Source organism: Lepus europaeus, chromosome 5 (assembly GCF_033115175.1).
Source record: "Lepus europaeus isolate LE1 chromosome 5, mLepTim1.pri, whole genome shotgun sequence".
In the NCBI taxonomy this organism is placed as follows: Eukaryota; Metazoa; Chordata; class Mammalia; order Lagomorpha; family Leporidae; genus Lepus; species Lepus europaeus.
In genome coordinates this window covers 24,272,282-24,298,738 of record NC_084831.1, presented here as the reverse complement: position 1 = coordinate 24,298,738, position 26,457 = coordinate 24,272,282, and the positions used below count along the sequence as shown (strand labels likewise).

The 26,457-nt window shown below is 51.6% G+C and overlaps 1 protein-coding gene across 7 annotated transcripts; it reads right to left on the bottom strand.

Annotated features, from left to right (window-relative positions):
* Nucleotides 1-1,962: 1,962 nt before the first annotated feature.
* TMEM39B (transmembrane protein 39B) lies at nucleotides 1,963-25,562 on the bottom strand. 7 transcript variants are annotated; one of them, XM_062190857.1, is made up of 9 exons: nucleotides 25,458-25,562; nucleotides 23,797-23,923; nucleotides 22,098-22,317; nucleotides 21,449-21,532; nucleotides 20,971-21,125; nucleotides 9,027-9,366; nucleotides 7,927-8,114; nucleotides 4,158-4,278; nucleotides 1,963-2,399 (listed from the first exon to the last, which is right to left on the bottom strand). In XM_062190857.1, the coding sequence occupies exons 1-9, from the start codon at nucleotides 25,459-25,461 to the stop codon at nucleotides 2,157-2,159; spliced, it is 1,482 nt and encodes a 493-aa protein (XP_062046841.1). In that variant the 5' UTR covers nucleotides 25,462-25,562; the 3' UTR covers nucleotides 1,963-2,156. The 7 variants fall into 7 exon arrangements, with proteins under 7 accessions (XP_062046841.1, XP_062046839.1, XP_062046838.1 ...); XM_062190855.1 differs by lacking the exon at nucleotides 25,458-25,562 and adding an exon at nucleotides 25,299-25,428 and having other exon boundaries at nucleotides 9,027-9,363; XM_062190854.1 differs by lacking the exon at nucleotides 25,458-25,562 and adding an exon at nucleotides 25,299-25,315.
* Between the last annotated feature and the right edge of the window lie 895 nt (nucleotides 25,563-26,457).

The window sequence follows — 26,457 nt, the reverse complement described above, 5'->3', positions numbered from 1 at the left end:
TTATTAAAGATTTATTTTATTTGAAAGGCAGCAGAACAGAGAAAAGGAGAGGCAGAAACAGATCTTCCACGCACTGATTCACTTCCCAAATGGCCACAACAGCCAGGGCTGGGCCCGCCTGAAGCTTGGAACCTGCCACTCCTGGGTTTCCCACACGGGTGGCAAAGGCCCATGGACTCAGGCCCTTATCTGCTGCCTCCCAGGGTGCACAGTAGCAGGAAGCTGCATCAGAAGTGGAGGAGCCGGGACTCAAACTGGTATTTTAAGATACAATGCAGGTGTCCCAAGAGACTTAACCCACAGTAGCACCAACCTCAGTCCCTCTCCAGGAACTTTTTGAAGCGCATTGGTATTAGGCCTCTGTTTGCATAATGACATGCCAGTCCTCCTGTCTCCAAATCACTGGTCACAAGGGGATCCTGTTTTCTGCAAACAGATTGAGGGATCTGGTGTCTGGTCCCTAGGGTTTGTCACAACATTACCAATTCTAGTTATGTGCCCGCGTCATGAAGGAAAACAAGGCAGACTGTGTGCCTCAGCCAGGAAAGGGAGCACTCTTTCCCTTGCTATTACCACTGCCCAAGGTCAAACCTCGTTACTCCCAGTCTCTCCTGCCTGCCTCCGGACGCTCTCACTCCATCCCCTTAAAAACAGCCCTTGCAGTGTCACTCCTCTGCTTCAGTAACTTCCACCCTTGGGCGCCCAAACTTTTCCCTGTGGCACGCAGGGTGGTCCTGACCAGTTTCTCGGGTCAGTCTCTACCAGGCAGCCCACAGCCCATCCGTATTTGGAGAACCACGTTTCCCCAGATATGCTCCCATTTTCTTTTATGCCTGCAAAAGATACGCGGTTCCTCTGCTTTAATGCAGTGCCTCCCCCTCCGCACCCCCCCCCCCATCCACCTGGTGAACTACTCACAAAACTCCAGATTGCTTCCGAGACAGCATATCTGTACGGTCTGCTCTCAGTTTCCCTGAACATTTGCTTTCCCTTTTCCTTAGCACTTGAACTCTGATCTGCTCACCAGGTGCACTCCTCCCCCTGTTGTGTATGGAGAGGTGGATTTCTCCTGTGTAACTCACTGACTCAAGGGACGCACCAGAAGCATCTAGAGGGGTCTGTGTCTCCACACCTTAGCTTCTCTGCATGTCCTGTGGCCATAAAGGACTCAGGGAACATGGGCTGGATAGATGACATTGGCCATGATGGTTTTCTTCCGGTCCCCAATCCCCCCATCCCATGTCCATGGGAGCCAGGTGACCTCTGAACAACTTTGTTTCCATTCCAGGGTATGGTGTTGTGCACACAGCCTCACCAGCTGAAGGCCACCACGTGTTCCCGATCCGCGTGGTGCTGCTGGTTTTTTGGGCACCCCTGCACAGTTCCACTTTCCTCGCCCTCCCCTCCCACTCCCAAAACACACCAAGACCAGTCTGCGTGCTATTACCTGCACCATTCTCCCTGAGACGCCTTTCCTCCTCTTGTCCACCTTCGAAGTGGCTCACTCAGACCACTGCGCCTCCAGAGGCCCAGACAGCCTGCACCCCTCCACCTTGTCACTGCCGTCCTCAGCCCTGTGTAGTCCTTCTTGCTTGTTTCTGTGTCCTGGCACCCTTACCACCTCCCACAGCACCTGGCACCCAGCAGTCCCAGCCCAGCATGCTGAATCGCATCATACTCTGCTGGGACCATGGTGTCCTCTCTGTGTGTGACCATGGGCAGGTCACTACAGTCACCATAGCTGGGCTTCAGGTCTTCATCTGCAGGAGTGGCAGCACCTCCCTCCTCGGGCTGGCACACGAGTTAAGACTGAGGCCAGCATCCGGCAGGCGGCACTGTGCCACCGTGGTCACCTGGAGAAAACAGGGTCGCCGCAGCCCCAGATTCCCACACTGCTTTGCTCTGCTCTCTTCCTGACAGGCAAGCAGGAGGGGAAGAACCACAGGACACAGGCTTGCTGGTTGTATAAAAATAGTACTTTTTTCCCCTCATTATCACATCAATTATCAAAGAAAGAAACAGTAACAAAAATACAAAGCTCTGGTGGATTTTTTTGTCTCTTTTTGTTTTTTCCCCAACTCGTCCCTCCCCAAGAGCCCCTTGCCAGGGATCCCCTGGCTGAAGCCTGGCTGCTGTCCCTGGAGTCACCCTGGGGCTCAGGAGAACCGGTGGTCTAGGTCTCTCTGTGGGCTGGCTGAGTACGAGTAGGCCTTGCCCAACACCAGGCGGTCCCGCAGCAGCTTGAAGAAGGCATAGTAGTTGCTGAAGAGGATGAGGGCCAGGGAGATGGTCTGGTGCCACTTTTCGGAGGACATTAAAGAGTACAGCTGGTAGACGATGACAGCGCCTTCCAGCAGCAGCAGGATGTTGAGGATCCGCAGAGGTTTGCTGAAAAAGAACTGCCCAGGAAAGGGTAGGCATGGACTGGAAGGCCTGCTCTTGGACGGGGGTTCCATCCAGGTGGGCCAGTGAAGGGGATAAGCTCTTGAACCCCATGCAGACTTTGGAGGGCTGGGTATGGGCTTTGCCACCCCGTCTGCTTTTGCCTGTGTTCACTTTGACAGGACTGCTGCTTCCCACCTAAGTTGTTTAAGATCCTGTTCAGCTCTACCTGCTCCAGGAAGTCTTTCTGGGAAGGTCTTGTTTGCTTTCCAACTCTTTCTGGTCTAAAACCAACACCTGTTTGTAGGTCATCCTTCTGGGTATTGTTAGACCTGAACAAATTAGAATCTTATCACCCAGGCATGGAAAGTTATTGTGGACTCTGGCCTCAGTTGCCTACTATTTCATGCTAGAATCCCTAGCTAGGCTGGAATCTTCCAGAGGACATGGCAATACCTCATTCTTACCTGGTGTTTCAGGGTAAGGACCTAGTAGGGACTCAAGGAAAATGTGATCAGTTGAAAAGAGTGCCCAGTGTCTAGGGATCCCAATTTTGCAAGAGCTGCTTACAGGCTGGGAGGAAAAGGAGCAGGAAATGGCAGCCCGGAGGTCAGGACGCCGGGCTCAGCTCTGCCGGTGCCAGGCTGCAAGACTATTGGCCAGTCCCTTCCCTCTCTGGGTCTCACGTTGCTCAACTGTGAGATGAAGCTATCAGCCCAGATCAGTGATGTCACAAAACAGCTCTCCCCCAGGTTCCAAGCAGGCCCCTTAGGAGCTATGGTAGGGATAGGTGGGAAGTGAAAGGGGTGCCAATCTCTTCAAATACAGCAGTGCCATGAAGTCTTATGTGTTGGGCTTTGGTCTCTGACTGTTGAAAAAAGAATTTTGACTGTAAAATAAATAAATAAACCTGAGGGCACTAGCCTAGATGATTTTGATCAGCCCTTTCCATAGTGCTGAATCACTCCCATCATGAGTCACTGCCATCAGAACCTGCGTTGTTACCATCAATTCCCAAGCTTCCCAGTAAGGCACCCTCGGCCGAGTTTAACTCCAAGCCAATTTCAGCATCGGAAAACAGGGCAGCCTTGGCACTTCTCTCCCACACAGGTTCAGAGATGACTAAACCGGAGGGTGCATGGGAAGTGCTCAGCAAAGTGCCTGGCACACGACAGGGATTATTGTTTCCCTGTCTGGAACCCCTTCTTCTGTTTACTGTCTTCTTTCCCTCTATCCAATGTTTACCTTTTTAATTGTTTGTTTTTTTCACCTGAGAGGTAGAGAGAGAGAATGAGAGAAAAAAGGAGAGAGCTCCCATCTACTGGTTCACTCCCCAGATGCCTACAATGGCTGGAGCTGCACCAAGGCTGAAGCTAGGAGCCAGGACACTGATCCAGATCTCGCACATGGGAGGCAGGAACCCAATCACTGGAGCCATCACTGCTGCCTCCCAGGATCTGTATTAGCAGGCAGCTGGATTCGGGAGCCAGAGCCGGGCATCAAACCCAGGCACTCTGATATGGGACATGGCGTCTTAACCACCAGGCTAAGTGCCCAGCCGGAACCAGTATTTTGAAGGATCTGTCACAAAGAAAGCCGTAGCTATTAAACAGTCATTTGTATGGCTGTGGTGCTGCATGTGTACAGCGTCTTCCTTTGGATTTGGGAAACAGTGAAAAGATCTTTCTCCTGCTATGACATCACGTTCCTGCCCTGCCCACCCTCCTGCCCTCCAGAACAGGCCCCAACCCTCCTTCCCAGGAGAAGCGACTCACGTGGAACCGGAAGTGGGAGACGTCGGAGGGGATGGCCACGTTGTAGTGGCCCACTGCCTTGTAGACATTCTTGCTGTGCTTCACCAGCACACCCTGCGGCCACATGCATTCTTCAGTCCACCTGGAGGCACAGCCAACAGCGCCCCTTACTCCCAGGTCACCCACAAACGGGTGTCTCCGAAGACTGGACGGGGGGTGATCACCAGGGCTCTACTCCCATTTCTATCACCTAGATACATGACTTTCCCTTTCTGGGTCCCAGTCGCTTCCCCTATGAAATGGGTTAAGAACCATGAGAAGTCCACTGCACGGGGTGTCTAAAGGTCTAGAACCAACACTAATTACTAAGGGTTGCAAGCAAACTGTTTCCTCTCTGGGTGCATTTGCTTCATCTGGTCTGTCTCTAGCATCTATTGAGTCCACCACACAGCTGCCTGAATGGTCTTTGTAAAATGCAACTTGAGCTGGATCAGCCCTGCTTAAAAATGCGCTGAAGGCTTCCTGGTGACGTTGGGGTCCAGGCCCCGGGATCTGGCACAACGAGATCCTCATGGCAGCCACGACTCCCACCACGCAGCTCATGATCAAGCCGCTCTGAACTGTTCCCCCAGCACACAGTACCACTTCATGTCTCTGCTAAAGCCACTGCCTCCAATTAGACTGTGCCCCTCATCATCTTTCAAAACACGAGTTCCTCGCGAAAGCCATTCTCCAGCGCTCCCGAGTTCAAAACCCTTTACAAACCCTTTACTGTTCCCTGAATCGCCTGCGCTGGTCCTCATTCCCTAGCGTTGCTCACTTATTTCCCTTTCTGTATGCTTCACTAGGCTGCAGCCCCTCAGGGAGGGACGGCATCCACTTCAACCCAGTGTCCTCGGAGCACAACACAAAGCCTGGCACAGAGAGGGCCACAGAGCTTTCTTCTAATGTTTCCTGAGATCTCCCAGAAACCCCCAGGCTCCTGGGCCAGAAGACTGCGAACCATAGCCTGCAAGCAGCCCCTTCCTCAGTCCCACTCTCCTGCCTTATTCGTTCAATTAAAAACTCGGTACTGGGGCTCAGCAGGTCAGGCTGTCGCTTGCCACACTGGCAGCCCATCTCGGAGGGCTGATTCAAGTCCCAGCTGCTCCACTTCTGATTCAGCTTCCTGCAATGCACCTGGGAAGGTACCAGAAGCTAGCCCAAGTGCTTAGGTCCCTGCTGTCCATGTGAGAGACCCAGATTCCTGGCTCTGGTCTAGCCCAGCCTTGGCCATAGTGGCCATTTGTGAAATGAACCAGCAGATGGGAGATCTTTCTCCTTCTATCTCTCATGCTCTACTTTCCAAATAATAAATAAAACATATATTAGAATAAAAACATCATAAAAAAGAAAACCTAGTTATCATGTTGTATACATCCACACAAATGAACCTCGCAGACAATATGTTAAATGAAAGAAAGCTGGACACAAGAGTATCTTGTGTATAATTTCATTTATATCCAGTTCTAGAATAGACGACACTAATCTATACAAGGAAAGAGAGCAGAAATGTGTTGCCTTGGTGGGGAGGGGTCACTGGGAAGGGGCACGAAAAAATTTCCTGAGGGGCTGAAAATGTTCTAGTCTTGCTGCAGGGGTGGCAGGTTATATGGGAATATATGCCTTCATCAAAACTTAAAGAATCATACACTGTAAAATTTGCATATTGTGCACACATTTAAAAAAAAACTACACACATAAAGATTATACACAATATACACAAGTCTGCAGCATCTTCATTGTAAACCAGGCACTCTGCTGGGAGCCAAGAGACAGCTCGGTGCAGGACAGGCAAGGGCCCTGACCTCCAGTAGCTTCTGGTGCTTGGACGACAGCCTGGTTACTGAGCAGTCAGCACAAAGTAAGTGCAGTGATCTGGATGTTACGGGGCAATGCAGGGAGGGCCTCTCAGAGGGGAAGGGCACAGCCCACTGAGGCTGGTCAGGAAGGTGCTCCTGCAGGAAACCAAGTGCTGCAGGATCAGGAGTAGCCAACCAGGAGAGAAGGCAGCAAAGGCATTCCAGGCAGGAGCCACATCACGTGCAAAAGCCTGGCTGCGGAGCCGGGGAAAGCACGTGAGGACCTGAAGTTCCATCTGGCGAGCTTGGAGTGCGAGCTGCCCATGGGAAGAGATGAGGCAGACAAGCCTGGCAGGACCCTGGTCGTTAGCAGGAAACCACGCAAACAAACACGAATCTTACCTGATGAGTAAAGTGAGCCAAGGACAGCTTTATTCTCCTAATCAGCTAAGTTTTATATTCTTTTTTCTTTTTTAAATTATATTTTTATATATTTGAAAGGCAGAGAGAAAGAGAGCATGTGAGCAGCCCTGGCTGGGCCGGGCCATGAAATCCACCTGGGTCTCCCATATGGTATCAGGGATCCAACCGGCTGAGCACTGCCCACTGCCCTCCAGCGCACACATTAGCAGGAAGCTGGAATCAGAAGAGGGGCTGGGACTTGAACCCAGGCGCTCCAATATGGGATGCAGGTGTTCAAGCGGCATCTTAACCTCTGGGCAAGACACCCCCTCCACTTCCATCGTCCTGATTCTCCCTGCCCTCAGAGCCTGAGGCTAAGCCACCCCCGTTTCTGGCCCATTCAGCAATCCCCAGTTGCTCTTCTGAACCACCTGGTCCAAGCCTGAAAGGGATGGACCTGCCTGGTGCAGAGGGCCAACACCAGGAGGCTCGGCTTTTGTGGCCTCCCTCGGCATCTCTGCTTCTCCACGGGCTGACCTCTACAAACCTGTCCTAGGGGCCTCCTCTCTGCCTGGCCTCGTCCTGGACCCAAGACTCAGATGTGATTCAGAGGTGGTCCTGGCTTTGAGGAGCTTCCAGTCTAGTGAGGGAATACAGGCAGGAAAATTAGTATAACCTGGAGCGAAAAGTGCTTTGATCAAGGGCAACAGGAATGCTGACAGACACCTAAGGGGGATGAGCCAAGCTGAGGGGAGGAGAGCCTAGCACCTCATGGCTCCTGAGCAGGTGATTTCTGCCTCTGCTCTGGGTGTGGTGCCACCATGCAGCCAGGCGTCTTCACCCCGCTGGTCCAAACACTTGTGTGCAAAGCTAGCTCCCCCACCAGACTGTGAACTCATTGAGAATCTCATCTGTTATGTCCTCCCGTGGCTCTCCAGGATTCACCATAGGCTATCCTACCAACTGTCCTGTTACCAACGCTGAGTTTCCAAAGCACACCTGGGAATGGGTCCCCTCACTGTTCAAAATCCTCCACGGCTCTCCTTGGCTCAGTACAAGCATTGGAACCATAATGTAAATGTACATGGAGAAGTCAAGTCTGCGGAAAGAGCAGGTGATCTAATGATCGAGTGGATGAACAAATGAAAAAGGAGTGAAGCAACGACTGACTGCCCAACAAATTCATCAATGACTGAATAAATAAATCAGTGAATGACAAAGTCTGTGAGCTTTTATCACGTGTCCCCCTTCCATCTCCAGTACACTGCAAGGTACCCAAGAACAGGGAGCATGTCTCGTTATTGGGGCTCAGCAGGTTAGGCTGTCGCTTGCAACACTGGCAGCCCATCTCGGAGGGCTGATTCAAGTCCCAGAAGCTAGCCCAAGTGTGTCCCCAACCCTGGACACAGGCCTAATATACAAGACAAGCTCAGTAACTATTGGCTCACTCACTGAATCAATCAATGGGTGGGTGGGCAAGTGACTCTGGACATTGGCCAGGAGGGCTTGGGGGGCGGGGGCGGGTAGAGCAAGGAAGGGCAACTCACGGATGCTGCAGCACGTTGGAGCACAGCGCTGGGTCCACCTTCTGCCAGCAGCCCAGATGGGCAGCGGCCTTGTGCAGCAGGTCACAGTAGCTGGCAGGCAGCAGGTGCTGCATGAGGATCACGGAGGTGCTGATGGACACCAGCAGGAAGAGCTCACAGGACCAACGCTTGTCGTAGTAATGTGTGTTCTGGGGGCAGCAGGAGGTGAGTGAGGCCTGGGTGCTAGAATGGTCTCCACACCCTCTCCCTTCCCTGATTCTACCTGCCTTGGAGGTTAGGACAATCCTGGGGAGCCTTCCTGAAACCAAGAATCAAAGACCTACCAAAGAAGGCTTAGGCCTTGTGCCTACTGCACTAGTCAGATTTCTACACAGAAAAACTGCTCCCACTGCCTCCCACTGTGAACCAGCACACAGGCTCTGGGGTCCAGCAGACCTGAATTCAAACCTCGGCTCTGCTGCTTATTAACTCTGTGACTTTGGGCAAGGCATTTATTTCTCTGTGCCTTAGTTTCTTCATCTGTTGAATGAGGGTAAGAGCAACCACCAGCTACCTCTGAGAGGTGTCTGGAGGATTGAAATACACACGGAAGCTCCTAGCGTATTGCAGGTGCTCAAGAGACAGGAAGTCCCGCCAACCTCAGTCACTCAGCGGACATGTCCTGTGCAGCAGGGGAGGCACCTTCCCAGGAGGTCAGATGAGCAAGAATGAGCACAGGCCTTGGGTCATTCCGATCTGGAGGAACCCCGGCTTCCCTACTTAATGATGAAGCAAACTGTGGCATGGCCCTGTGAGAAGAGCCACTGAAACAGTCACTGCTCTTTGTTATCAGCAATTCTGAACATCGCCAGGTCTCCCCATGGGCTGGGTGACCTCGCTTAGGTCACTTCCTCCCAGTGACTTCTGTTGTCTGCATTCTAAGGTGGAGACAGCAGCTCCTCCAGTTCTCCAGAGCAGAACAGGTGGGAAATCCCATCAAGAAACAGCAGAGTTATCTATCCAATCAGGGGGGCTCCCAGGGGACAAGCAGGGTGGTGAAGTCCCAGCAGGGTAAGGAGGAGGGGGCAGGGCCCTCTACCTCCCTGGGCGGAGCTACACACCTTCACAAACCAGACAGGCACAAAGGCCACGTAGTAGGCGCTCAGCATGGCGCTCACGAGCACCTCCTTCATGCGCCAGTTGAAATCCATCTTGAGGAACTCCACCTCGCTGCGGATGAGGCTGGGCGACAGGCAGCAGGCGTGGGTGGGCATGGCGTCCGGGCCATACAGCTGTCGCGTGTGCTGCTTCCACGTTTCCCGCAGCGTCAGCAGGTAGTCCCGGCTCCTGGCCAGGCCGCTCACTGCCTCACGCGGCCCCATGGAGGCCACGTGGCTGAAGAGGTTCGTCTTGCGGAGATCACAGTTGAGCTGCAGGAACGGAATGTACATCCCAAACCTGCTGCGGAAGACAATGGTAAGGGCCGGCCTGCCCATGAGGCGGAGGCTTCTTCCTCCCCAGGCCTCAGCTTCCTGGCTGCCCAGGGGCAGGATTTACCCCTCTTCCCACCCATTCATCCTCCCACCAATGGTCAGCCATTCAACACACGTGGAGTGCACACACTGAGTATATGCCAAGCACTGGAGGGCAGCAGGAAGCAGAGACAAGGCCCTGCCCTCACGGCCTAGTGATGGCTGACAACAATCGGAACGGCCCACATCCGCAGGGCACAGCCCACGCCCCAGACACTGTGCTGAACGCTTCACTCGTACCCTCTTTTCTTGTGAGAACATTAAGCGCTAGGTCCCGTCATTCTGTCCCCTTTTGTGCTGAGGAAGCTGGGGCTCAGAGGTGAATTCCCAGACGCTACACAATTAGTAAGGAAGAAACAGAGCCAGGCTCAAGGCTGGACTATCTGGTACTGCAGATGGACACAGATACTCACAAATCACCACAAGTAATGAGTGAATCAGAAGTGCACACAACGCCAGAGAACAGGGGCATGGTACTTGTGGACATGAGAGAGGCAGCTCTGTAGCTGGCAGGAAGCAAAGAACAGCAACAAATATTCACCTGTGATGCGCCAGGCCCGGCTATGGGCCCTGGGACACGTCAGTTCCCTCTCCTTGAGCAGCACCTTTAGGGCAGGCTTGGAGCTAATTAGCCAAGGCATTGTTTTCTGAATGTGTGGCTGGTACTGTGAGACAGCCTGGAAGAGTAATTTATACAGGGGCTGGCACTGTGGCATTGCAGGTAAAGCCACCACCTGCAGTGCCGGCATCCCATATGGACACCGGTTCAAGTCCTGGCTGCTCCACTTCTGATCCAGCTCTCTGCTATGGCCTGGGAAAGCAGTAGAAGATGGCTCAAGTCCTTGGGTTCCTGCACCTGTGTGGGAGACCCAGAAGCTCCTGGCTCCTGGCTTCGAATCGGCCCAGCTCTGGCTTTTACAGCCATTTGGGGAGTGAACCAGTAGATGGAAGACCTTTCTCTCTCTCTGCCTCTGCCTTCTGTAATTCTGCCTTTCAAATAAATACATAAATCTTAAAAAAAGAAATTATACAGAGTGAGTGAGCGCCAGGCACAATGTGCAGCACATCACGGGAGGTGCTTTTTATAAGTAGTTTTCTCTTTCATTTTGGGGCCTCTCAAATTCCCCAGCTCCCAGAATGACACCGCCTGAAAAGGTCCCTGGGCTACCATGGGTTAGGGTCAGTGACAATGCTGCATTTCTTAACAGCACTTTTTGGAGTCCCAAGAGTGATATTCAAGTGTCCTTGAACAAGTAACTCAGCTTCCTTGGGTTGCTGTTTTCTGGTCTATAAAATGGGGATGCCCGTGTGGGAGAAGCTCCTGGCTCCTGGCTTCAGACTGGTGCAGCTCTGGCTGTTGTGGCCATCTGGGGATGAACCAGCAGATGGAAGATCTCTCTTTCTTTTCTTTTCTTTTTTTGACAGGCAGAGTGGACAGCGAGAGAGAGAGACAGAGAGAAAGGTCTTCCTTTGCTGTTGGTTCACCCTCCAATCGCCGCTGCGGCCGGCGTGCTGCAGCCAGCGCATCGCGCTGAACTGAAGCCAGGAGCCAGGTGCCTCTCCTGGTCTCCTATGGGGTGCAGGGCCCAAGCACTTGGGCCATCCTCCATTGCACTCCTGGGCCACAGCAGAGAGCTGGACAGGAAGAAGGGCAACCAGGACAGAATCCGGTGCCACGACCAGGACTAGAACCCGGTGTGCCACCGCTGCAGGCGGAAGATTAGCCTAGTGAGCCGAGGTGCCGGCCAGATCTCTCTTTCTCTCTCTGCCTCTCTGTAACTCTGGCTTTCAAATAAATAAATAAGTCTTTAAAAAAGAAAAAAAGAAGGAGGAGGAGGGCTGGCACTGCGGTGCAGGAGGTTAAAGCCACAGCCTGCAGCACTGAAGGTGCCAGTTCAAGTTCTGGCTGCTCTTCTTCTGATCCAGCTCTTTGCTGTGGCCTGGGAAAGCAGCAGAAGACGTTCCAACTCTTTGGGCCCCTGCACCGCTGTGGGAGACCTGTAAGAAGCTCCTGGCTTTGGATCAGCTCAGCTCTGGCCATTGTGGTCATTTGGGGAGTGAACAAGCAGAATGGAAGACCTCCTCTCTCTCTCTCGGCTCTACTTCTGTCTGTAACTATGTCTTTCAAATAAATAAAAAAATTCTTAAAAAAAAAAAAAAAGCAGGAGATACCAGCATCCTTCCTGCGTTAAGGTTAAATAAAATATCTTAGAAAATTATGGCCGGGCGGTGCCACGGCTCATTAGGCTAATCCTCCGCCTTTGGTGCAGGCACACCGGATTCTAGTCCTAGTCGGGGCACCGGATTCTGTCCCGGTTGCCTCTCTTCCAGGCCAGCTCTCTGCTGTGGCCCTGGAGTGCAGTGGAGGATGGCCCAAGTGCTTGGGCCCTGCAACCGCATGGGAGACCAGGAGAAGCACCTGGCTCCTGGCTTCGGATCGGCACAGTGTGCAGGTCGCAGCAGCCACTTGGGGGGTGAACCAACGGAAAAAGGAAGACCTTTCTCTCTGTCTCTATCTCACTGTCTAACTCTGCCCGTCAAAAAAAAAAAAAAAAATTATGGCCAACAGCATAATCTTTATGGTCAAACAGGCCTGAATTCCAGCTCTGCCACCTGCTAGCGCTGTGATTTAAGGCAAGTTGCTCAACCTTAATAAGCCTCAGTTTCCTTAATCTTAATCTGCCCGAGTTCCATAGTTTGTATTGCTTCTCTACCCTGAGTTTTCAGAAATACAGGTTGAGTGTGCCTTATCCCAGAAGCTTGGGATCAGGGATAGTTCAGAGTTTGGATTTTGGAATATTTGAGTATACATAATGAGTTATCTTGAGGATATGACCCAAGTCTAAACATGAAACTAATTAATGTCTCACGTATACCTTAGGCCTGAAGGTAATTTTATATATAATATTTTAAATAATCTTATGCAGGAAACAAAGTTCTGCAGTGTGGAATTTCCCATTTTGGATTTTTGGATTAGGGATGCTCAGCTTGGGCTCTGTTAGTCCTTGAACAACACCCAACTAAGTAACTGGCTCAGAGTAGATCAGTGTGATTCTGTCTCTAAGGAGGCCAATGATTCTGAAGGAGTAGGAAAGATGACTGAAGGGGGATTTTGCAAACACCTTGTAGGAAAGAGGTGGCGGGGGCTCTAATGTGAACACAGAGGAGACTTGGACTCAAAGGCAAGCACTTAGGAAGCCCCCTGGCTTTGCCTCTAAAAAGGACTCCAGATAGATCCTGTGATGAATTAAATTATTTCATGACAATAAATGAGTTCTCCAACAGGCCAGAAGTTAGAAGCAGCTTCACATGCAAGATAGCAAATTTCTTCCTATCCCTACATTCAACACATGACAGTATAAATGTGGAAAATGACTCCATATTGGCCAAAAAAAAAAAAAAAAAGAGGGGGGAGGAGTCAAAAGTACATAAATGATTTTGACAAATTTAGGAAGCAGGCCGGCGCCGCGGCTCAGTAGGCTAATCCTCCGCCTTGCGGCGCCAGCACACCGGGTTCTAGTCCCGGTCGGGGCACCGATCCTGTCCCGGTTGCCCTTCTTCCAGGCCATCTCTCTGCTGTGGCCAGGGAGTGCAGTGGAGGATGGCCCAAGTCCTTGGGCCCTGCACCCCATGGGAGACCAGGAGAAGCACCTGGCTCCTGCCATCAGAACAGCGCGGCGGCCATTGGAGGGTGAACCAACGGCAGAAAGGAAGACCTTTCTCTCTGTCTCCCTCTACTGTCCACTCTGCCTGTCAAAAAAAAAAAAAAGAAGTAAAATTTAGGAAGCAGATGGAAATGTGTTGACAGATAAGGAAGAAACCATCTCTGGCAAAGTGGTGGGGAACTTTCTTTCTGTCAAGGGCCATGTGTGTATTTATAACTTCTTTAATGGGCCCTACACAGTTATCAGCTTAAAATGAACCTGCAGGGGCCGATGCTGTGGCGTAGTAGGTAAAGTCGCTGCCTGCAATGCATCCCATATGGGCGCCAGTTCAAATCCCAGCTGCTCCACTTCCAATCCAGCTCTCCGCTATGGCCTGGGAAAGCAGTGGAAGACGGCTCAAGTCCTTGGGCCCCTGCTCCCACGTGGGAGATTTGGAGGAGGCTCGTAGCTCCTGGCTTCTGATTGGCACAGCTCTGGCCATTGTGGCCATTTCGGAAGTGAACCAGCAGATGGAAGACTTTCTCTCTCTCTCTCTCTGCCTCTCTGTAACTCTACCTTTCAAATAAATAAATCTTTAAATAAACAAATAAATTTTTAAAAAATGAGCCTGCTATGGCACTGTAGCATAGGTTAATCCTCCATCTGCAGTGTTGGCATCCCATATAGGCACAGGTTCGAGTCCCAGCTGCTCCACTTTAGATTCAGTTCCCTGTTAATGCACCTGGGAAAGCAGTGGAGGATGGCCCAAGTGCTTAGGCCCCTACCCTCATGTGGAAGACTTGGATGAAGCTCCTGGCTCCTGGCCTTGGCCTGACCCAGCCCGTTGTTGTGGCCATTTGGGGAATGAGCCAGCAGATGGAAGAACTCTCTCTGTAACTGTACCTTTCAAAAGAAAAAAAAACAAAAAAACAAAAAACCAAGAGTCTGCTTACATGTAATGAATTTTCAGTGCACCTGAGGTTGCCTTGGCAGGGCCAGACCACATAATTCTGCAGGTCTTACACGGCCCAGGGGCTGGACATTCCCCACCGCTGGTCAAGAGCAACAGTTTCCAACAGAAATACAGCGAGTCACTAGTAATGTACAATTTCTAGTAGCACTACTAAGAAAAGACGAAATTAATTTTCATATTTTATTTGACTTCACCCAATATAGGTAAAATATTATCATTTCAACATTGAATATTTGTTGGTGAGATGTTTTAGTGTTTTTTTGTTGTTGTACCAAGTCTTTTGAATCTAGTGGATGTGTTACACTTAAAGCACATCTCAAACAGACTATCCCATTCCAAATGCTCAGTAACACAGGTCGCTGGCAGCTACCAAATTGGATGGCCTAAGTCTAGACCACACCATGAGAAAACTGAGTGTGGAGTTTATCTGCCCAGAGGAGCCAAGACAGATCTGGCTTCAAATGGGCAAATTTGATAGAGGGGACAAGTCAGAAGCAGGCCTGAACAAATGAGATTAAACAGATCTGTCTTCAAAGAGTCAGTCCCTGTGGGCATTGTGGTACGGCAGGTGAAGGCAGCTTTCTAACACCCTCATCCTGTACTAGAGTGCCAGTTCAAGGCCTAGCTGCTCCACTTTAAAAAAAAAAAATTATTTATTTATTTATTTATTTATTTGAAAGGCAGAGTTACAGAGAGAGGGAGAGACAGAGAGAGAGGTCTTCCATCCGCTGGTTCACTCCCCAGATGGACCTTGTGCCAGAGCTGAGCCTATCCAAAGCCAGGAGCCAGGAGCCTCTTCCAGGTTTCCTACGCGGGTGCAGGGGCCCAAGGACTTGGGTCATCTTCTACTGCTTTCCCAGGCCACAAGAGCTGGATCGGAAGAGGATTAGCTGGAACCCAAACTACACCCATATAGGATTTGGGTGCGGCAGGCAAGCTTAGCTCACTATGCCACAGCACCAGCCCTGCTCCACTTCTGATCCAACTTGTTGTTAATACATCCTGGAGGCAGTGGCCCAAGTACTTGGGATTCTGCCACCTGTGTGGGGGATCCGGATGGAGTTCTGGACTCCTGGTTTCAGCCTGGCCCAGTCATATCTATTGTGGGCATTTGGAGAATAAACCAGTGGACAGCCATGCATGTACTCTCTCTGTTGCTCTGCCTTTCAAATAGATGAAAATAAATAAACATGAGAAAAAAAAAGTTTAAAAATCTAAAAAAAAAAAAAAAAAAAGAAGGAGGGTCAGTACCTTTATTCTCCACCCCAGAGAAACTGAACTGAAGAAAGCAGAGGTCTCTAATGGTGGCATTTTAAAAAAGATTTATTTATGTTTATTTGAAAAGCAAAATGACAGAGAAAGAGATCGTCCCTCCGCTGACTCATTCCTCAAGTGCCTACAACAGCTACAGCTGGACCAGACTGCAGGTAGGAGCTAGGACCTCCATCTGGGTTTCCCATGTCAGCGGCAGAGGCCCAGGCACCTGAGCCATCATTTGCTGTCTCCCAGGGTGCGCACGAGCAGGTGAGACTCGATTCCCAGCACTCTCACATGGGATGTGGGCATCACAAGCTGCAGCTCAGCGCGCCGTCCAATGCCTGCCCTTTCGATGGAGGCGTCTTAGGGTAACGCCCTGCTCCCTTGCTGTCCTACAGCACACCATTCATTCATCCGAAAGCAAAGGCTGCCTGCCAGCGTGCCCCACCATGCACCTGGAACTGTCAAATCTCCTACCACCTACCAGTGCTGCAGGGAGAGAAAGTGCACTCCTGCTGCTTAGTCTGTCATTCGGAAGCATCCTGGACCACCAAAGAAACCAACCGCACTTACACAACCAGCATGAAACAGAGAAACTGACCCCAGCGGAAAGACAAAATTAAAAGAACATAAGAGATTTTAAAAACATGAACAGGATGCTATGAGAAAAGAACATTCAGAAAACAAGAGGTCTTAGAAATAGGAAATATGATTGCTCAAAAAAACCTCAATAAAAAGCTGGAAGGCAAAATCAAGGAAATCTCTCTGAAGACAAAGCAAAGAGAAAGAGAAGGAAAGAAAGAAGGACGGGGCAGAAAAATGGAGAGGCGGAGAGAAACGGAAAATACGAGAGAAAATAAGAGAAACAGATGACTGGATCTATGAGGTCTACCATCTGATGGACAGAAAAAAAAGGGAGGAAGACACTGTTAAAGAAACAACAAAAGAAAATTTCTCTCAGCTGAAGTACCCAAATCTCCATATTTAAGAAGTTCCAGTGCTGATAGGATGATGACGGAAGTCCCATACCAGAAACGTTGTCGTGAGATTTCAAACAAAGACAAGCAGAATATTCCCAAGAGCTTTCAGAAAGTGGGGAAGGGTCATCTACAAAGAACTGAACTCAAACTGGCTCAGACTTCTCACTAGCAGGACTGTATGTGAGAGATGATGAGCATCTTCACACTTCAGAGAGAATACGGATTTGAACTTAGAGCTCTACATTCAGCCAGACTACTGACCGAGTATGAGGGTAGAATAAAGACATTTTTCGACATGCAAGGATTCAGAATGTATATACCTCCCACAGACCCATTATTGAGGAAATTACCTGATAACGTACTCCATCAAAATAAGGGAGAAAATCAAGAAAAAGGAAGACATGGGATCCAGGAAACAGTGGATCCAAGCCAGGAGGGCAGCGAAGGGAAGTCCCAGGCTGGGAGCTGCACAGCAGGCCTAAAGAGCAAGCGCTCCCACTGGAGCAGGAGGCTGAGGGCTCCAGGAGGGAAGTCTCTGGGGGAAATGGACTCCAGGCAACAGGTAGCATGACTGAGAGGCTGCATAAACTTGAGGACATGCTGAAGGCCCATCATTCTTTTGTCAACAAGAAAAAAGAAAGGCAATTAGAACTCCAAGAAAAATAAAAAGCTATATAAGAAAGCTACAATTTAAATATGAAGCAATGTGGCATGATTTTAAGCAATTGATGGAATGTAAGAAAAGTGAAATAATTTTATCTTGAAACTAGGAACATTCTTTTTTTAAGAGGCCCAAGATTATAATTCAGTTAATTATAGAGAAGAAATGTCATCTGTGCACACAACTGGGCCCTGCAGTCAGTGATATTTTCATATACATTGTCATATCAAAAATTTTTAGAATTAGCTTTAGACAAAGAAAAGGAGACTTAAATATGACTATACAGGAGAATGTGAATGTCAAGCTTCACCAAATACAGATAAGAGTACAGGGGCGGTGTTATGGTGCAGTGGATTAAACCACTGCCTGCAATACCAGCATCCCACTCTGGAGTGCTGGTTTGAGTCACGGCTGCTCCATTTCTGATCCAGCTGCCTGCTGATGCATCTGGGAAAGCTGCAGAAGATGGCCCAAGTACATGGGCCCTTGCCACCCACTTGGGAATCCCTATTCCAGCCTCCTGGCTTCAGCCTTGCTCAGATCTAGCTGTTACAGCCATTTGGGGAATGAACCAGTAGATGGATGGAAGCATCTCTGTGTGTGTGTCTCCCTCTCCGTCACTCTGCCTTTCAAGTACATAAATATTGTTTTTTAAGATTTATTTATTTATTTGAGAGTCAAGAGTTACACACAGAGAGGAGAGGCAGAGAGAGAGAGAGAGAGAGAGAGAGAGAGAGAGTCTTCCATCTGCTGGTTTACTCCCTAGATGGCCCCAACAGCTAGAGCTGAAGCCAGGAGCCAGGAGCCTCCTCTAGCTCTCCCGTGCAGGTGCAGAGGCCCAAGGACCTGGGCCATCTTCCACTGCCTTCCCAGGCCATAGCGGACAGCTGGATCAGAAGTGGAGCAGCCAGGACTCAAACCAGTGATCATATGGGATGCTGGCACTGCAGGCAGTGGCTTTACCTGCTATGCCACAGCACTGGCCCCAAATAAATCTTTTTTTAAAAAAGAAAAGAGTACAGCTGCCAGGAAGTGTGAGAGGTATAAAGGTGGATGGGTAGGGGGGTTACCAATATGCTTATCTTACACAAAAGGGATTCAAGATAATCAACAGAAAATTAAAAAAGGGACTAGCAGTTTTATGTAGCAGGTGATGCCAGCATCGGAGTGCTGGCTGAAGTTCTGGCTGCTTTACTTCTGATCCAGCTCCCTCCTAACGAGCCTGGGAAAGCAGGGGAAGCCAGCCCACCCTGCATCCACGAGGGAGACTCGGTTGAACCTCCTAGCTTCTAGATTCTGGCTCCTGGCTTCAGTTTGGCCCAATCCTAACCATTGCAACCATTTAGGGAATAAACAGTGAATGGAAGATAATCTCTCTCTCTTTCTCTCCTCCTCTCTCTGTATTCTGACTTTCAATAATTATCTTTAAAGATAAAAAATTATCTTTAAAAAAGATAATTAAGAATCCTAACAGTTATCAAATATTGGGAACAGCAGGGATGGGAGGTGAGCCATTGCAAGGAATCAATGCGCATGTGCACGCGAGTGTGTCGTGCGCTTGCAGGTGCACAGAACACACTGGTGACGGCCTCTTCAGTGGGAAACCAGGTGGCTGGGAGGCAGCAGTTACAGGAGACTTCTTCACTCTACTCATACTGCTTGAATTGTAAGAATGTGAGCCTATAATCCAATTACAGAATCAGTTAATAAATGTTAAAAAGGAATACACTAAGGTACAAGGATACTAGAATTACAGCAGCAACTTGAAAAATACTTAACATTAGAGAGTGAAAGAGATGCTTTAGAAAAGGGGCCGGGAAATCTGCAGGGCAGGTTTGAAGGCTACTGTTTTACATTTTTGGCACAACTGGATTTCATTTTTATAATGTTTCTGTACTGTATCAATAAGAAATTTAAAATTATAAAATAAAAAAGAGGAGGGGCCAGTGCTGTGGCATAGTAGCTTGCAGCACCAGCATCCCCTATGGACACCAGTTCAAGTCCCGGCTGCTCCTATTCCAATCCAGCTCTCTGCTATGGCCTAGGAAAGCAGAAGATGGACCAAGTCCTTGGGCCCCTGCACCCACGTGGGAGACCCAGAAGAAGCTCCTGGCTCCTGGCTTCAGATCTGCCCACCTCCGGCTGTTGCGGCCATTTGGGGAGTGAACCAGCAGATGGAAGACCTTTCTCTCTGTCTCTCCCTCTCTTCTGTAACTCTACCTCTCAAATAAATAAATCTTAAAAAAACAAAAACAAACAAACAAAAACAACAAAAGGGGCCAGTGCTGTGGTGTAGTAGGCAAAGCTGCAACCTGCAGCACCAGTATCCCATATGGACACCAGTTTGAATCCTCACTGCTCCTCTTCCAATCCAGCTCTCTGCTAATGCGCCTAGGAAAGCAGCGGGGGATGGCCCAAAGTGTTTGGGCCCCTGCACCCACGTGAAAGACCTGAAAGAAGCTCCTGGTTTTTGGCTTCAGATCAGCCCAGCTTTAGCTACTGTGACTATTTGGGGAGTGAACCAGTGGATGGAAGATGTCTCTCTCTCTCAATCTCTGTGTAATTCTGCCTTTCAAATAAAAATAAATAAATCTTAAAAAAATTAGTAAAATGAAATAAAAAAGAAAGCAACATATGAACACTGGATGATTCCTGTGTCTAGAGTGGACTCATCAGGTACTAACTAGAAAGCGTTAAACTAAGGCAAGGCAGTTAATGACAGTTTCAGCCAGGATAATCCTTTTGAAGAGCAATTTGCTAGTCACTATAAAAAATGTAAATGGATGTATCATTTGGTATAATACTTCTGAGACTCTGCTGTGCAGAAATATTGGACAGGTGTGCAAAGATGTATATAAAAGAATGCGCCCTGCCTGCTATGAACAAGAAAAAGCGAGGAACAACTCAGAAGTTTACCAACAATAGACAAATAAAACAAATTGCTAAAATTCCACACAACAGAACACTATGAGGCCAGTAAAGAAATGTGGCAGACCCGTATGTACTGCCAGGGAAAATATCCAAGGCCCATGATTGTGTGAAGACTGCAGCAAATGATGTAATATCATGCATAACACAATCCCATTTGTTTTAAAAAAGTGTATATGCAGGTACTAGCATAGAGAATGTTTGGAAAATAAGATTTCTGGGGACTCAGATTCCACGGGACCTTCATTTTCTATTAAATGGTTCTATAAAGTCTAATGTTTTTATGTAAGACACATCTGTCACGCTTAAAATTAAAAATTAGGTAGAAGTGGAGCAAGGAGGGTGGGGCTCCCCTGCCTTTTTGGTCATGCAGAGTAGAGGGAGGAGCAGTCCAGGTCGAAAGCTTTCAGGGATGAGGGCTGACCAGACTGAGGAGGTTCATGAACCACAAAGCCCAGTGTTGAGAAATAACTGCCAATCCCCAGGCAGCCAGGAGCCTGGCACACAGCAGCCAGACTGGACACCCCATCAAAGTCCTCCCAATTCCAGGCTACGAAGGGGGCAGTCCTGGTCTCTTCCCAGACACTATTTCTCCATCCTCAACAATCCGGGTGAGATGGAATGAGTGAGTGAACAAAACAGACACCAAGACAGACACATACACATGCACGTACGGGCAGAGACACGCACGCAGAGACATGCAAACATGCAGGCGCTTGCCAAGATCCGGACCCAGGGAAGCACCAAGAGATTACACAACCACTGAGACACACAGAGAGACAGGGAAAGGAAAGCAAACAGGGAGGGGGGAGAGGCGGCCTGTGCATTCCCCTTGGACTCCCTAGGGCTCCACACGGATCTGAGTCCTCCTCTGACCGCAGGGGCAGCAGCAGGAGCAAGTGAGGCCCACCTTCTTCTGCAATGAAGTCTAAGCGCCCTGCTTCAGGGGGAGGTCACCACACAACGTGGGAGGACGTGGTCGCTGACTGCCTGGGAGTCTCCAAACACAAATTACAGTGTCACAGCCGCACGCACGGCGAGCTCAGGGCCCAGGTGCTAGGCAGTGGGGGCGCAGGGCAGGGGTACTCACGGATAGCAGAGGAACAGGAGGTTCAGGAAGGAGTAGGTCCTGAAGAGGTGGATGAGGGACCGGCACAGACTCCAGCCTGTTGCCGTGAGAACGGTGAAGCGGGTGAGGAACAGCAGGATGGAGCGAAAGAGGGAGACCTTCCCCCTTTGAGAAGCCTGGGTCAGGGCGAGATAGGATGGGAAGGGGCCTTGGATGGAGGCCACAGGGGCTATGCCCCAGCCCCCCGCACCCCGCATGGCCTGTGATCCCACCCAGGGACAGGTGGCACAGCAGGTTGGGTCGAGTGTGCCAAGGCGAATCCTTCTCTCCAATGCCCCATAAATGCCGAAAGCCACTGGGATGTGGTTAACGTCCTTCAACCACGTCCAAAGAGAGCCCCAAGGAAATGTCAGGGTTGAAATGTTGGGCATGTCTCCTGGGCGCCCCCAGGGGGAGAGGGGATCCCAACGTCCCTGGCCAGCCTCTAGGACCCAGTCACCTCCTTCACGATGGACCCAATGAAGCGGCGGCCCAGAACGATGGTGGTCACCATCAGCAAGTTGAAGTCGATCAGGTGGAAGTTCTGTCGGAGGCAGAGGCCTGGGGGTCACATGGGCCCCTTCCCCAGACACCAGCCTCCCCCTGCCCGGTCCTTTCCACAGAGGCTGTCCCCATCCTCTGAATAGGCCTCCCGCTAAGTCAGGCCAGGAAAGTACCTAGAGGAGTACCCCAGGACCCAGAGAAGGGAAGTGGGCAGTCCCTGGGGCCGAGGGAGTGCTGTGCAGGCCCTCCTGCTCCTAACACCCATGCCCCTGTCCCTGCACCCTTTCTTCTTCACAGAGCTCCTTCCTCCCCTGGACACACTCACCTCCCCTACAGGCCTTAAGACCCGGAGCTGCTTTAGGCAAACCTGTATCAGAGTCATCTCCATTCCCCTTACAATGCCCAGAGTGAAACATAAGCCCTCTAGCAATACTCAAGAAATCATTAGTTTTTGTTCCTTCTGCACATCCTATGCCGAGCCCAGCACAGGGCCCAAAGCACCACAGTGGTGCTTTGTAGGCTACACTAAGCTGAACCAACCATGTCTAATACCCACACAGAACACGCACAGACACACACAGAGCTGGCCCTGGCTGGGCACCTACCAGGGAGGTGTGGGAGGGTGGGTGGGAGGGTGGATACCACCACACTGTCTTGTAGATGTTGATGTAGTGGACGAAGAGGGCTATAAGCTGGCAGAAGAAGAGCTGCAACTCAAACAGAATGCTGGCCTGGACTGGCAGCTCGGGGATCTTACAGTGCTGTAGAGGCACAACCGTCTGGGTGGCCAGTGGAGGACTGGAGAGGCCTGTCCCAGAACTGCTCCTGGAGGTGGGAGGGAACGACATTGGAAGCGGACCAGAAGGGCTGGTGCTGAAGCAAAGCAGGCTGAGCTGCTCGCGGCGCAGTCAGACCACATCAGGGTGCCTGTTGCAGTCCCAGCTGCTCTGCTTCTGATCCAGCTCCCTGCTGATGCACCTGGGAAGGCAGTGGACGATGGCCCAAAGGCTTGGGGCCCTGCACCCATGTCAAAGACCCAAATGGAGTTCCAGACTCCTAGTTTTGGCTTGGCCCAGATAAAAGATCTGTCTCTCAGCCGGCGCCATGGCTTAACAGGCTAATCCTCTGCCTTGCGGTGCCGGCACACCGGGTTCTAGTCCCGGTTGGGGTGCCGGATTCTATCCCGGTTGCCCCTCTTCCAGTCCAGCTCTCTGCTATGGCCCGGGAAGGCAGTGGAGGATGGCCCAAGTCCTTAGGCCCTGCACCCGCATGGGAGACCAGGAGAAGCACCTGGCTCCTGCCTTCGGATCAGCACGATGCACCGGCCGCAGCAGCCATTGGAGGGTGAACCAACGGCAAAAAGGAAGACCTTTCTCTCTGTCTCTCTCACTATCCACTCTGCCTGTCCAAAAAAAAATCTGTTTCTCTCTCCCCCCTTTTATTTTATTTTTTAAAGAATTATTTATTTATTTGAAAGGTAGAGTTACAGATAGGCAGAAAGACAGAGAAGTCTTCCATCTCCTGGTTCATTCCCCAAATGGCAGCAATGGCTGAAGCTGGGCCAATTTCAAGCCGGAGCCAGGAGCTTCTTCCAAGTCCCCCATACAGTTGCAGGGGCCCAAAGATTTGGGCCATCTTCTACTGCTTTCCCAGGGCATAGCAGAGAGCTGGGTCAGAAATGGAGCAGCCGGGACTCGAACTGGCGCTCATATGGGATGCCGGCACTGCTGGTGGCAGCTTCACCCACTAGGCCTCAGGATCGGCCCCATCTCTCTCCACTTTTAAATAAATAAATAAATCTAAGCAAGAAAAGCAAAGGAGAGAAAGAAAGGAAAGGAAAGAGGAAGGGAGAGGAGTGGAGCTGACCTGAGATCCCTACCCGGAATGGCTCTGGGGCCCCGGATTGTGGGGTAAGGCTAGAGAAACAGCTCATTGCAAGGATGGAGTACCCTCTCTCCTGCCTGTCAAAGCCTTTTCCTATTCCTAATCTTATTCAGGACTTCCAACACTCCAAGGGAGGAAGGAAATATTAACCTCATTTTACAGAGGAGGAGAAAAAGGCTCAAGGAGGGGAGGAAACTTGTCCAAGTCACCAGCAATTCAGGTGCAGAACTTGAACTGGAATCCAGGCCCTTGGGTTTAGTGCCTGCTCTATCCTTGTAACCGCCCTCAGCCAAGCTCCCTCTAGGTCTTTTCTGCTGCCGCCCCCCACCCCCAGTCCCCACCTGCCATCTAGGATATCACAACCCAGTCAAGGAGAGCCTCGTCCACACTGCTCCCGGGAGCCGACAGCAGGTGCTTTACCTGGTACGGGAACGGACACTGGTCACAGACGCGCTGGAAGCGTGGCCTCCGCCAGAGCCCCCGGAGGATCCTGGCTCACAGAGTGGGTTTCGACAGTAAGATGTCCTGTTAGGACCTCTTCGTCCTCCTGCGGGGCTCAACATAAAGTAGGTCCTCAAGCCAGAGGGCACAGGTCAAGGATGACAGCAACTACACAGCGCTCACAGCTCGACAGGCCGCCTGCCTTTCACAAAAGTCTCACATCTGGCCCCCGCCTCCCCCTCAACCTCCTCTCCTACTAGTCTCTGCCTCGCACCTCCAGGCCCACCCCATGCGCCAGCCATTGTGGCCTTTCTCTCTTCAGTGAGCCAAGCGTGCTGCACTGTCAGGAGACTTGTGCGTCAGTGGTCAACATTTTGGAAGTAGCTGCCCATCATCCTCTATGCTATTTCTGTTTTGCCCCCACAACTACTGACTCTGAACTTGTCCTACTCGTTTGTGAACACGTTCATTGTCTAGGTTTCACAGGCCAGTGAGATCGGGAGTCGTCTGTTTTCACTGCTGCACCCCCTACCCCTACCTCACACCCAGCAAACATACGGTGACGAGTGAATGAGCCCGGATAGGATGGTCACAGATCAGGGAACTATGCCTGGGTCTGTGTCACAGACAGTACGGAGTGGGTCCCCTGCTCCCAGCTCTGCTATGCGCTGGGGCCCGTTCAGATCCAAGTTTCTGGACACCTTTAGACAGCTCTTTCCCAGACGCCCTGACATCAGCTCCATGAGCATCCTGGTGTCTCATGGGCAGGACCCGAGGCCCAAGCATGTGGCCAAGGAGGTGGGATCTGGGAGATGCTGTGGTTCCGGACCCACAAACTGCCGAGGCTGAGAGTCTAGCCCAGGCTCCCAGCCACTCACGCTGCACAAAAGGCCTGCCCAAAGCTCCTAAGCACCCAACTAAAGTCATCAGCTGTTCGCGCCTCCCGGCGACACGGCGGCCTTCGCTCACACACACCGCACCCCTAGCTCCTCGGCCTGGAAGCTTTGCCCACGTCTCCAGGAGCCCTAGCCTCAAAAAGCCCCCACACCTTCACCCCTGGCTTAGAAAGCCCCACACAAGCACACCCAGCCAGAAGTTCGCCTACACCCACTCTCCCTTCTACTGCAGCTCTGCACCCACCTAAAGCCACTCAGCCCAGGAGCCCCGCCCCCGCACAACTGTCAGCCCAGAAGCCCCGCCCACAAGCCAATCAAAGCCCTCTCGGTCCAGAAGCCAGGGGGGTTCGCGGAGGCTGAGAAGCCTCGGGCCCGCCCCACGCCCCCAGTATTAGCCCCAGCAGCCCGCAAAGCTCGCTTTCACACCCCCGTCTGCAGCCCACAAGCTCCGCCCCTAGAGTGACGACCACACCCCCCGCGGGTCCCAGCCCCACTTCCAGCCCTGACCAAAGCCCCCACAAACCCGCTTCCCAGGGAAGCCCCGCCCACCACGCCAGTGCCCCGCCCCCACCACAGAGGCCCCACCCTGCAAAACGCCAGGAGGGGCGGGGTCCCGTCTGCTCCCGCATCCCCTCCCCCTCCCGTCGCAGGGCTGTCCGCGTGCACCAGCGGTTAGCAGCGGCTTGGCCATCCGGAGCCCCGCGCCCGCTCGCTGCCGGGCCGAGCCGGACCGGCTCTGCTCACCCATCTCCTCCCCCCGGCGCTCTCCGCTTCGCCGCCGCAGCTCCTGCGGGCAATATGTCGGAGGCGACGGCGGCCGGGAGAGGACTAACCGCTGTAGCCCAGTCCCCGGATATCAGCGGCGCGCTCCCGCCTCGCCGCTGTATTTGCATACTAGGCGGGCTAGGCGCGGGGAGCGCGCTTCTTAAAGGGGCCGCTGGGACAACGGCAGTGCCTCGCGCGCTTTGTCTCGCGGCCCCTGAATCCCTTCCTGCAGCAGCTGCTGAAGAGATTGGAGAGCAGGGGAGCCCCTCTCCTGTCCCTCCCCGCCGGGTGCCTGCCCCCAGCATCTCTTCAGGCCCCTGTCCATGAGTGGCCCCCAGTCACCTCAAACGCATCGCGTCCCAAACGGGGCTGTCGCCGTTCCCTTTGATCCGCCCCAGTCGACAGCTGGGAGCCAAAGCCCCTTCCCGCGGTCCCCGCATCCGAGTCCGGAGCCAGTCTGACCCGAAGTGTTTCTCACAGTCGACCCTCACCCCCGCGGCCGTCGTCCTGACATCTCTGAGCCTTGAAATCTTGTTCTCGTGCTTGGCGGTAAAGCTAGTGTAACCCTCACCTTATAGATCCTGGTGAGGGTAACACGAGGTCAGGCGTGAAGGCAGAGTCTGTCGTAATCGATGTTCGCCCGCGTTGTCTTTGTGATGTCGGCAAGCGCTTGACACGGAGGAAGCCTTAGATACATGAGCTGCTACTACTAATTGCTGCTACGATTCCCCCCCCACCCCCCAGACTTAAAAGCAGCCTTAATCACCTCGTGGCGCCAATGCTGAGCACCGTGCCTGGCGCCTAACAGACATCAATAGTCAATTAATTGAAAGAATTAGCGTTTAGTTAATGGGTGTGCACAGAGCTTACGGTCACGTGGGAGGAGATGCTGGAGTGTGTTAGGAGAGAGTGACCAGTGTGGAGGAAAAACCGGCACGAGGGGTGGGAAGGTTGCAGGGGGGTTGGTTTGTCTGTCTGG

Excerpts from the sequence above, each read along its gene's own strand:
- TMEM39B (XM_062190855.1), bottom strand. The coding sequence starts at position 25,404 with ATGGCCAAGCCGCTGCTAACCGCTGGTGCACGCGGACAGCCCTGCGAC. Across the intron at positions 21,126-21,448 it reads TTGGGTCCATCGTGAAGGAG|GCTTCTCAAAGGGGGAAGGT; the intron begins GTGACTGGGTCC and ends GCCCTGACCCAG. Across the intron at positions 9,364-20,970 it reads CTCCTGTTCCTCTGCTATCC|GTTTGGGATGTACATTCCGT; the intron begins GTGAGTACCCCT and ends CTTCCGCAGCAG.